The 12461-nt window shown below is 30.9% G+C and overlaps 3 protein-coding genes across 4 annotated transcripts; all 3 read right to left on the reverse strand.

Annotated features, from left to right (window-relative positions):
• Nucleotides 1–934: 934 nt before the first annotated feature.
• On the reverse strand, nt 935–6138 carry LOC128393532 (high-affinity choline transporter 1-like). The gene is made up of 6 exons (XM_053353717.1): nt 6013–6138; nt 5153–5789; nt 4415–4522; nt 3750–4334; nt 3446–3663; nt 935–3332 (listed from the first exon to the last, which is right to left on the reverse strand). Exons 2-6 carry the CDS (start codon nt 5157–5159, stop codon nt 2511–2513), a joined length of 1740 nt encoding a protein of 579 aa, XP_053209692.1. The 5' UTR covers nt 5160–5789; nt 6013–6138; the 3' UTR covers nt 935–2510.
• Nucleotides 6139–6181: 43 nt separating this feature from the next.
• On the reverse strand, nt 6182–9529 carry LOC128393538 (mitochondrial folate transporter/carrier-like). 2 transcript variants are annotated; one of them, XM_053353722.1, is made up of 4 exons: nt 9134–9529; nt 8892–9045; nt 8269–8787; nt 6182–6923 (listed from the first exon to the last, which is right to left on the reverse strand). In XM_053353722.1, exons 1-4 carry the CDS (start codon nt 9459–9461, stop codon nt 6767–6769), a joined length of 1158 nt encoding a protein of 385 aa, XP_053209697.1. In that variant the 5' UTR covers nt 9462–9529; the 3' UTR covers nt 6182–6766. The 2 variants fall into 2 exon arrangements, with proteins under 2 accessions (XP_053209697.1, XP_053209698.1); XM_053353723.1 differs by lacking the exon at nt 6182–6923 and adding an exon at nt 7389–7880.
• Nucleotides 9530–10316: 787 nt separating this feature from the next.
• LOC128393541 (myosin light chain 1-like) lies at nt 10317–12354 on the reverse strand. The gene is made up of 5 exons (XM_053353727.1): nt 12197–12354; nt 11998–12025; nt 11005–11313; nt 10789–10875; nt 10317–10690 (listed from the first exon to the last, which is right to left on the reverse strand). The coding sequence occupies exons 1-5, from the start codon at nt 12197–12199 to the stop codon at nt 10632–10634; spliced, it is 486 nt and encodes a 161-aa protein (XP_053209702.1). The 5' UTR covers nt 12200–12354; the 3' UTR covers nt 10317–10631.
• Between the last annotated feature and the right edge of the window lie 107 nt (nt 12355–12461).

Below are 12461 nucleotides of genomic sequence, written 5' to 3' on the forward strand. Positions count from 1 at the left end.
ATCACCCATTAACTTTAATCATGATATAGAGAGATAATTACTCAGAGGATAGAAAAAATAAATTTCTATCAAAATAAAATTTCCCCAATCAAATGATATTCAATATTAAATATAAATATAAATGATCGGTGGTCAATCAATAGTCGAACTGGTCAATCTCATCAATTCAATTTCAATTGATTATCACCTTAATTATTTTCCCATTGGACAAACAATTAAATTACTCTGATTCCAATTGGTTTGTCAATTGTTTCAACCAGAATCTTGAAGAGTAACTATTTTCACCATTTTAACAGTTTCTTGTTAACACTAAAATCGGTGAGTATGTTTTCATTTGCCTTGTTGATAATCTAGTTTATTATCAATAATCAAATTTATTGTAATAATATAGTAACAATTTAGGTAGGTAAAGGTAAAGGTAATATGGTTATCTTTTAGTATAATCGGTTTAAGTCCATGAAAACCATAAGTCGCCATTATCCTTTTTTCAATTATCTATTTTCCTATTCCTTTCCTCCAATATATCGGCTCGATTTTAGTATCTTCCGTTTTTTACCAAGGCCTAAATAACCCTTTACTCTGTCTCTAACTCTTTACCTTTCTGTCTCTTCATCTAGAATGTGTTACTATTGCTTTAGGGTTAATTGTTGTCCGAGAGTAATTACTAATCATCATCATTATCTTAACTTTGGCCACACTTATCAGAATACAATAATATCGAGCTGCGATTAATGAACAGGAGAAAAGGACAGAAAAAGATGAAGTAAAAGATTCGAGATGTTGACAAACTCGATGAGAAGAAGAAAAAAAAAGTTTTTCCTTTTCCTTTTTATCGGCCATTTTGTTCATCTCTCATTTAACCTCTAACCCTTTAAGGTCTAACCTTTTAACTCGATATTATATTTACCAATCAATTAGTAAATCAGTTAATCAATAATCGTTTAAATTTCTTTATTAGATATTAATCAAGTTTCTGTTTCGTTCACAACCTTTTGAGTTTATACCTGAATTTGTCTTTGATTGTTGTTGTCCATTTGTTGGTCAATTCACTCAGTTATTAAATTAACTAATCTCAGAATTATGTTGATTAAGTGTCATCACAATTGATTATTTTCAATTGATTAAAACAAAGATTAAATTAAAACCCTAAGAAGGGGCAAAAAAGTTACTCCGTGTAAACAATACGTTTGTTGTTATACAAATGTAAATATCAGGGTTGTTACAATTTAGATAATAGTTAACAATTAGAGTACAATTTTACTGATTCACAATTTAAATTGTAAATCAATTTGGATTAACACAACAATATTATTATTTTTTTAAATACATAACGATAATTAAGATAACCCTGATAATATTATATGAAACATTTAACATTATTTTTAAACAGAAAATGTTATCAACTAAGACAATCAAGTTGATTGTTTATAATACCAATTAATTTGTTAATTGTTATCACCATCATTCTCACAACCTTAAGTTTTTAATTGTTATTATTATTTAGTAATCAAAAATGAGATCGTTGGTAATGTTTTTTATGACGATCACTTTTTTTTTCATTATTAGTTAATTGTTATTATTATTTTCTAGTAATAAATAGGTTTCTTTGTGGGCGAAAAGCAAAACAAACAAATTATAATCAACAGTTAATCAAAAACTTAATTGTTTGGACATAATATTATTGCTATTATAGCACCTAGAACACTCTGAGCAATTAATAGGTTTACAATTAACGCTGTCAACAATTAATATCTCAACAATTATCTTCATTTCTAGTTTGCTTGTTATATTTTTGTCCAAATCAGTTGCTAATTTGATTACTTTTAAAATTGATTTGATTGAATTGAAAATCCATTCATATAAATATTAGTTAATTAGAAGCGTTTTTTTTTTCAATCAAAAACAATTTGTATTCAGTTGAAATTTGAAATTAAACTAAACTTTTCTTGTTAATTGATATTAACAATTAAACAAACAAAAAACTTTCCTCTAGAACTCACAAAATTAATTTAAATAAAAACGATCAGCTGATTATTTATCAAAAAAAAAAAGTTTACAGTTAATTTTTTTGTTTAACTGAAAAACTTTCAAGTTCACAACCATTATAATCTTAGTTTGTTTCTTAATTGTAGTTAGTTAATTGTGGAAATTAACAAATGATATTTTGAAGATTTCTCTTCAATCACAACCTTTGATTTTCCTTAAATTTTTTTTTTCTTTAAATTGTTTCACTAATCCATTGATTATTTCACTTGGAATTGTTTGGATTAACTTTTGGTTTTTCACTTTAGGATTTGGCTTCCATTCACAACCATTGATGATTATTGATGAATAAATAAATAGTAATGATTATTTACTTTACTAGACTATCAAAGGTTAATCAATTGATCCTTTGATCTGTTGAAGATTGAGAAATGCAGAGATGTCATCATGTCGATATTATCGGTGTTTAGATTGCATTTTTCCGTCCAATTGTTGACCTAAAATTTAAAGCTTCGAAACTTGTGTAGTCAGATCTTGTTCGGGTCCATTGATTGGTGAAGGCCTGTCAACAAGTCGTTTGTAACTATCCGTCGTATCGGCGGCTTATCATCGTTATAAGAACTAAACTTTTCCTCTAATGTACTTGCTCGAGCCAATAAGTTTTTAGCTGTTACCCCATAGCTTTTGGGTCGCTGGGAGGAGGAAGTCGATGAGGAAGGATGAGAATCAACAACGGCACTTGATGAGACAATTGTTGTGGTATTATTATTGTTAACATCATCGTCGTCCGTTGCCAGGCCTGGATTGATTCTTCCATTGATCTCTGATTGTTGATAACTTTTGGCAATCGATAAGTTAAGAACGGACAGTTCACCTTCTTGAGGGTCACCAACAACAACCGCATCATCGGGTATATTTATTACACAATGGAAAAAGTCATATTTAGCTGGTAGAATATTATTCTCGAAAATGTGCTTGGTGAAAGTTGATACACCCAAAAGTGTACCGAATGAGGTCAACATGGCAAAAGTACGAAATGGGAACAATTGACCTTGTTCCTCAGAGTAAAAGGGATATTTAATTATCGGCGGAAGACCAAGTATATCTTCACCACCAAGGGCTCGAAGCATGAAACCGATAATATAAGCTGCTAGGGAACCATAGGTGTTACAATGGCGTTTAAAGTAGACAACACAAACTAATTGCGGGAAAAGTATAACATAGACAAGGTCCGAAGATAAATACCAAAGGCCGTAAATTGATTTAACGGAAAGAGCCATTGCCGTTGCGATAGCGCCAACAACAACGATTGAAATTCTCATAACCCAAACAACTTCGTGTTCAGATGCCTGAATGCAAATCAGAAAAGTATTAATATTAATAAAACTTTGAAATTAGAAAATCGGAAATAATACTTGAAATGATTAACCTTACAGGTTCTTTGATTTTTGTCGCTACTTACATTTGATCTGATCATTAATTTATACACATTATGGGCAAACATTGACGATGCACTGAGCAGTGAGGAATCGGAAGAAGACATAACAGCAGCACTTACAGCTCCAAGGCCGACAAATTGTACAAACGGAGGAGTTAGATATTGAAGAACCATCGGTAAGACCAATGATTGATGTTCCTTATCCAAGGGAAGACTTCCTGGGAAATCAGTTTCTTCCCATGCTGTTGGAAAGATTAACGAATTCATGGAGAAAGGAAAAGAATCAGTATTTTATCAATTGATCATTTTGTCTCTTAATTTGGTTTACCTGTAGTTCGGGCAACGGCGCCGATAATCATTGAAGGAATGGCCATAATTATACAGCCAAAGGCTGCAACATATGAAAGTATTTTCGCCTTGAAAGCTGACCTTGATGATAGAACCCGTTGAAAGTAGACCTGCCATGGAACACCACCAAGTACCAATAGAAGACCATAATCAAGATATTGGCCAAATTGACTGGCCGGAAGTTTACCAAACCAATCATGTATCTCAGGGGAGAAACTTTTAACCGCTGGATGAGCGAGGCTAAATGGAATACACAACCAGAGGCCAATAAAGATACAGAAAAGTTGGACAACATCGGTATATGCAACGGAATACAGGCCACCGAAAAGTGTATAAATTAGTGCAATGACGGATGATAAGATGATGGATGTATCGTTGTCCAAGTCAATGATAACAGAAACGGTTGCCCCAAGGGCAGCTAAAATGGCTGCGGACCAGAAAACCTCACCACAGAGAGCGGGTAAAAATAAAAGGCCACCCATTCGTCCACCAAGAATCTCCTGGAAAGGATCTAACATTGTAACGTATCCTTGTTCACGCATCTTGGTGGCAAAAAAGAATCCCCCTGAAAACAAACACCAAACCAAACAACCGATAAACAATCAATATTTACCAAGAATAACAAAAATCTTATTCCAATCATACCAACAACTAAACTCGCCGAGTAACCAAACGGAGCCTGGCACCAGATCAGTCCATGGGCATACATCGCTTCAGCGGTTCCATTAATATAACCTCCTCCAACCCAAGTAGCTGAAAAATATCAAATAATTGATGAGAAGGTGAAAAAAAAACGATAATTAAAGATTTCGATGAAAAATGCAAATCGATTTGGGTAAAAAAAAATCAATAAACACTAACATGTTACACTCTGAAAGTATTATCATATTATTATATTGATGATAAAAAAAACTCCAAGATCATTATTGTGATAATATAAGAAGAGTAAAAATAAAAAGGTCAAGAGTCATAAAAGGTTAATTGTAGTGAATGTTTCTGCTGATGAAATGTTTAACTAATCGAGTTGTTTACTTGATTTTCTGGTCAATTTATTATCCTTGATGATCATTAGATTGACAGAATTATTTTATCGCATTAATTTACTGAATATTTAATTGGAGACTGAAAAAAAACTTATATGAGTTATCATGTTACTGATTAATCAGAATTTCCTATTGTTATTATGTGCGCACAAGAATTGAAATTAGTTTTTCAATCTGTGAATCTATTACATGTAATGGTGACAATTTATTACTATTATTTGAAATAATCAATATTCTGATTGATTCTAATTGATTTCAAGTCAAAATTATATCGATAGTTAGTTAGTTTGAAATCTAATTGCAAGGTATTGGATTATTGTTAGTTTTTGCTTGGAATTACCTGTCATGGTGAATATACCGACGAATAGGCCAATGTTCCGACCTTAACCTCTTCCGTTTCCGTTTCGACGCCATCAGGTGATTTCTTCCTTCCAGCCCAAATACCAACAGCTAAGATTAGAATGTAAAATATCACAACGGAAAAAACTCCGGCCAAATTAACCGTCATTTGTCACAACCTTTGGTTTCGAATTGATTTGTTGATATTGATTGATTATCGATGATATAAAATGAATTTCAGCTTGATAACAATTTGGACCAGCAATTGATTAATTAGATGATATGATGAGTAGTAACATTTGGGAACAATTAAAGTGGAAAATATTTTAAATCAGTGGACTATTAATGTGATTCCCTTTGGAAGATTTGAAATGATAATGTAATTTTCGGATCAAATTGTATCAAACGGAATTACACTTAAATTAAATTGACTCTTGTTCAACTACAGATTATTATTAGTAGGTGAACAATTAAATCTAATAATTAACTGGGAGCAATTTATATTATTAGGATGATCGCTGTTGGTAAAAGGTTGGTTAAGGTAATCACTGGGTTGAAGGTTATGTTGGGGTTAATTGTTATTAATTATCCATTGGTCTCTTGGTTAATTCATTGTTAAACAACAGCTCAGAGTCCACCTAAATTAGATAATCACAACAATTAACAATTAAAGTAAAGTACACAATCAAAATTGGAGGGAATGACCAACAAGAAAAAAAGTAATAGAAAATATTAGAAAATAAAAATTGTAAATATCAACATTAACTTTCAATTAGAATCACAGTTTATATTAACTAATCTTTTCATCGATAATTAAACAGGTTAATTAACATGAAATGTAACAATTTAAATTGTTCTTACCTTTGAGGAAAATAATATTTCTCATCAACAGAAACAAAACAAAACAAAAAGATGAATTTTATTGAATAACAAATGGAATCAATTTATTTTTTTTTCTCCGCGAAGAAAACGTAAAGGTCCAATTCGATTGTCGATTAATTTGAATCAATGAAAATTTGCCAATCGAAAATTTAATTAATCATCTAATTTAATTGATTTAACATTTAGAAATTCTATCTTGATTCTGGTACAGGTCAGTTAAGTACAATCAATCGTTGGTCATTCTTTGGTCAACTTTCAGTTGAAAGTTTCCCTTTTCTTTTAATTGAACATCAACAAAGTTAATTGTTGACAATTAGAAACAAAGAGGGAAAAAAATTAACTAATTACAATCAAGATTGACGATAAAAAATACTCGGACAATTGAATAGATATTACATTAAATTCAGGTTAAACTTTATCAAACTAAATTGTTGAAAATTAAATTTCTTGCTAATTTATATTGTCGGATAACAATTAACAATTGTAATGACTAATATATTTACTAAATTGCAAATTGGTGAATAAAAAAATTTTCATCTATTGATGGTTAATCAAATCACTTTGATTTATGCTTAAATCGTTTGCGTTAATTGTGTGTGGCTGTTGATCGTTTCTCCTTTTGTTTTTGTTGATCAACAATTAACGTTCAATTGTCAATGAAAAGGGGAAATGAGATCAATGGATGACAATTTAAATGATGACAATAATGATGATGATGATGATGATGATTAATTCAAAACAATGAATTCTTGGATTGATATGATTCATTTTTTTGCTTCTTCAGGAATCTAATTGTGTTTTCGTAAGTTAATAATGTAATTGATGTTTGAGGAACCACTCTGATTAAGCTTGGTGTTAATCCTTTATAAAAGGCTCGATATCCTTCATTCCTGTAATTAAAAAATAAACAATTAGAATTCATTGTCAAATAGATTATCATTAAGGTTAATTAACAACTCGATTGTAATGTTTTTTTTTGTGATATTCTTATTAAACTAAACATCATAGTTACATTTTCAGATCTAATCAATTGTTTGACTAAAAATATACATCATTTTTTTTGGCTATTGAACTTTAACTTAATTGTGAATTGAAACTATAATTTGATTTAACATTGTTAACGAATAACAATTTACATGGGTTCAAATCTTACAACTAAATTACTTTGAATTGATGAATTCAAGGTAATTCTTGACTTTGATTTAAGTTAATTTAAAGTTAACAGTAATTTGGACCAATTTTTGAATATTAAACAAAATTTGGTGATTTTTTTTGGGTTTGGACAACAAAAAGTGAGAAAATTATTAGATAATCAAGAAAAGGATTAAAGGTTTACAAACAATAGATAGAACGGATTAAACTGTTTCGTGGTTTTTTTCCCCACAATTAACTTGACTAATATTCCTATTAAACTGACAGAGGGGTTTGTTAATTAGGTACAGTCATGATAAAGAAATTAAGGAATCGATGAATAGATAAACTTGGGTCATGGTTAGAGTAGGAAAAATTATAACAATTAATATTGATTTGAAAGAGTGAATAACAATGCAGATCAGGTGATGGATGGATTAATATCCTTGCTGATGGGGTGATGAACATGATGATGATGATGATGATGATGGTGATTGATAAAGATGGTTCAGATGATTGGGAGATGATGGTGAGTGTTGATCTGTACGTTATCCCCTCAGTCAGTTAATCATTTTTTTTCCTAATTTTTTCTAATTCGTGATTTATCCTCAAATAGATTTGTAATTGTCTCGTAGCACCAAAATACGATAACTATATTTGGAGTTACATGAATAACGTAAGCCGGGAAGCCTCTGTAAAATCCTCTAAAGCCTGACCTAAAATCAATTTGTACACCAAATTACCACGAATCGTGATACATAGAGTTAGTAATATATAAAGAAGAAACAAAAGGGAAGAGAGAGAGAGAGAGAGAGAGAGAGAGAGAGAGAGAGAGTTGATAGAAAACAAATAAAATCTCTCGGTGGAAACAAATTAAATCTTTCTCTTCCTGATGTATCTTTTCATGTCATTATCTTTTCCTCTAGTTGTCTCAACAAAAGAAACAAGATGATAATTGTAACGATCAAAGCAAAAAATATCAAAAGATAAATAAAACAGAGAAATTCTCATGATAAAATATCAGAATCAGACTGATTAGTGGTAAAAGATTTAGATTTGTGATAAACCGAGAGATTGAAGATTCCGAAATTGTGAAATACTAACCTCCAAGTTCTAACTATCACATCTCGAACACCTTTAAAATCGGTATGTTGATCTTGTAAACGAGCTCGAACCACTTGATAAGGAAATGTAATCGAAGCAGCAATTAATTTACTTATAGCTGCACAGGCAATATACTGATGATTATCCAATTTAGTCTCAGTTGGTAAATTTCGTCGTTTGTTTATATTTTTTTTCAATTCCTCATAAACCATAAATTGCAACGATCCATGGGTGACCCCAAATAATCCTGGAATTACTCCTTTATACATTCCTCTGATTCCTTCATGTTTATAAATCTTATAAAAAGCATCTCGAGTTCCCGAATAGACTTTATGATTAGGAAGAGAGTTTAATAATTGCTGTTGATTACCATATTGAAGGCATAGTCGTGTTTTAACAACCCAAAAAGGATTAGTCAAGGTAACAGTAAGAACACCCGCTTCACCTGCGGCTAATAAATGTAACCAAGGTGTTAACTCAGTTCTTTCCATCATCAAATAATCTTTGATACAATTGTAACTAAAAGAAAAGAAAACGATAGAATCAAGTCATTAGAACGTTCAAGGTCAATAGTTACGAGAAGAATAAGAAGAAGAGAAGGAAAAAAAAAGAATTCTCCTTACAAAAGAAAATAAAGTCCCCATGATACACCGGCGCCCATGAGATTGGGAATTGTTCCTCGGTAGAATCCAGCGATTCCTTCTTGCTTGAAAATGGTTTTAATTCCTTCTCGAAGATTTTGGTAATGAGGTCTAATAGATAAACGCCCATCATTTACTAAATAAAGAAGCAAAAATAAAAAAGAATAGAACATTTAAAAGAAAAATCAAACAATTGGTGGAAGAGAAAACAAAAAAATACTAACCAGCAAATCTAATCTTCAAAAGATCCAATGGATGAAGGACCAGTGTTGATAAAACACCTCCGGTTACACCAGCGACCAGTGATTCAAATTTAAGGTTACTAAGAACTGCGTACACATTTGATTGCCATTTATTAACAAAAATATATTTATCTGATGTAGAAAATGGTATTACATTAATAGGTTTACTATTTGAAGGTGATTCATTTATATGATTAGTTAAAGAAGATGGTGAGGTTTCAGTTAAAGCAGAAGATGGGGAAGATAATCCGGTTGCAATTGCTTCCGCTTTTAGAATACATAAATGTCTCCAAAATTCACCAGGATTCATGATTAGATAATAATGAATTAATCACAATCCATTGAGAAATAAACATAACTAATAACAATTAAATGAAAAGATAAACAGTTAACACGCTGTTACCTTGGTTACCATAAGAACGAAAAATTGACCGCCAATTTTAAAAAGTAAATTCTCTTGGAAGGAAAAGTTATTTCTCTCAACAATTAAGATAATTAACATTAAACTAGAATTTCTAACTTAACAATATAATCAGTTTATGTTATCAACATCTTTGAAGATCAAATTCGAAAAGATCGAATCAAATTTCTCTAAGCTCAACCGATTCTTTCCAAGTCTCTCTACCATTCGATTATCAATTTGCTCGAAATTTGCCCGAGGCTAATTGAGAAGAAAATTCGCTCTGATAAAGAAAAATCTTCATCATCATCTTCATCATCATTCTCTGATTCTAATTAAAAGCACAAATCGAATATTCTGTATTCCTATGAGTTCATTGATAGATTATTCCAACTAACAACCGAATTGATTTCTCTTTCGATCAATTTGAAATGAATAATCAGAATTGAACAATAATTCAACTGTTATTAGTTGATTATCACAATTAATTTGATTATTCGATTACCGTTTAGAAAATAAAATGGATCACAAAATTATCTTTACTAAAGCTGATTGATTATAATTAAGTTGCAACGGAGGATTTTGTAAACGTGTTGATCTTGTTAAATTGTTGGTGGAAATTAATGAAACGAATTGATTTTTTTTCAAAAGCTTTAATTGCTTTATTTTGACCTTTGTTTGATGTAGAGTTCACATAAATCTCATTGATAATATCTTATACGATGGAAACAATCGTGTTAATTTAACGTTGATTATTTACTTGAGTTTTCGGTTTTTTTTTTGATTTAAATTGTTTAAATTTCAATTATGATTTGATTGTAGATTCAATCAAATTCATGGTTTCGTTTTCAGTTCTCAACATTTTGTGTGTTTGTTTTTCTGCTTTCAATCAATTAAAACGATTTGGACATTGGTGTTTTGTTTTTCTTTGAGAAAAGAAGATAGAAGAAAGAAAGAAAAAGAGAAAGAAAAAGAGAGAAAGAGACTGACTCAGAGAAAGAAAGAAGGATGAGGAAAGAAAGAAAGAAAAGAAAGAAAAGAAAGAGAAAGAGAAAGTAAGAAAGGGAAATTAATGATAGATTATTGAGCAGCAGCAGCTTCCTCTGGGTAAGGTCCTGCTAATACGTTCTTGACGAATGCTACGAATTGGAAAGAAAAAGGTTCAATTAGAACAAAAAGTGAATAAAAAAAAATTCGAAAATTCGAAAATTCGAAAGATGAAAAATTAGCTAATTACTTTCATATTTAATGAAACCATCTTCGTCAACAGTTCCACCACAAGCCTTCATTAACTCTTCGACTTCAGCGTTTTCCATTTTTTCACCTGAGAGCAAGTTAAGAGTAAAGAAGGTAAAGTTAGTAAAGGGAAGAAAAATCGGTTCCATTATTTAAATTCTAAAGGTTAATTAAAGGTTAATCGTGATTAGAATAAAAGAGAAAAGGAAAATATTACCAAGGGAGAGAAGAGTATGAGCCATTTCAGCTTCCATCATGAGTCCATTTTCATTCTTATCGTAGACTTTAAGACCTTCGGCCAAATCTTCGTAGGCACCACAATCCTTATTCTTTTTCAACTCACTGTAGATTGGTAAGAATTCCTCGAGAGATAAAACTTTTTCTCCCTTCTTCTTGGTTCCTCCCGCTTTCTCAATCGCGGCATTGGTGGGTCGCAGGTCAAGAGAACGGATAAGATCACCTAGTCTTACGGCATCTACTTTACCGGTACCTTCAAAATCATAGATTCCAAAATGTAATTTTGCTTCTGTTTGGTTAAAGTTTGGGAGAGAAAAAAAAGCAAAGAGTTAAAAATGTAAATCGAGAAAAGAAAATAATCAATTGTGATTATTATCGTAATTCTAAATGATAATATCTTTCGAGTTTTCAAATTAATTAACAAACTGTTAAAGAAAAAATCTAATTTATGTGAGTGTTTCTTTCGTGTCTCTGATCACCTAATAAGGTTCATTGAGGATCGAGTAAAATATGCAGAGGTAAAGCCAAGTTGCCACGAATTTTTTGGACCTTTGCCAGAGAAACATTGAAAAAGGACAAGTTCTAAAGCTCGAACTTTTTTTTTGCAATCAAAACCTAAGCAAAAATTAACATTAGAAAATTTAAACTTTAAAGTAAAACAAAAATAATGCGAATTACAGTTAATGTAAATTAACCAACTTGTTGCACAATTAACATTGAATCTAAACAAATGAATGAATTTGTTATTCGAACGGTTTTGTTTTTATTACTAATTAGATTCGTTCAAATTAGATCGAGAATTGAATTGAATTGTAGAATATTAATTGTTTCGTTGATTATGTTTGTCTTGATTTTAGATCATTTTGGAGATTTTGAATAATATGATGGAGATTTGGAAAAGGAAAATTAGGATAGAGATAGACTTGAAATGATGATTGATTTAATTGTAGAATTGAATGAAAAATTAACTTACTTTCAACTTCGGCAGGTTTAAGGTCAGCCTGAGGTTATCGAGATCGTGGAAAGACGGTTTGAAGAGTTGATATGATGACCAATTGGATAAGATGATGGACATGTAATTATATGGAAAAGAATAAATCACAATAATGTTTAGTTAATTTAATCCATAATTGATTGAAGAATTTTCTTATTTAATTGAAAAAAAAACTCACCATTTTATTTGATTACAAATTAAACTTGAAGACAATGTAAACTAAAGGAAACAATGAGAGAAGAATAAGAAAGATGAGGATGGAAGATGATGAACAATTTGGACTGAATGAGAAATGCTGATCGACTGAGGCTTCAGATGAAGAGATGGAAAAAAATGTCAAGAAGACAGAAGATGAAGACAAAGAGAGAGAGAGAGAGAGAGAGAGAAGAGCTTTGAGAGAGAAAGGCGAAAATGGTGCGCGTTGTTATTTGGATTAAGTAGAA

Source organism: Panonychus citri, unplaced genomic scaffold, assembly GCF_014898815.1.
Source record: "Panonychus citri isolate SS breed McGregor unplaced genomic scaffold, ASM1489881v1 Contig00138, whole genome shotgun sequence".
Taxonomy (NCBI): domain Eukaryota; kingdom Metazoa; phylum Arthropoda; class Arachnida; order Trombidiformes; family Tetranychidae; genus Panonychus; species Panonychus citri.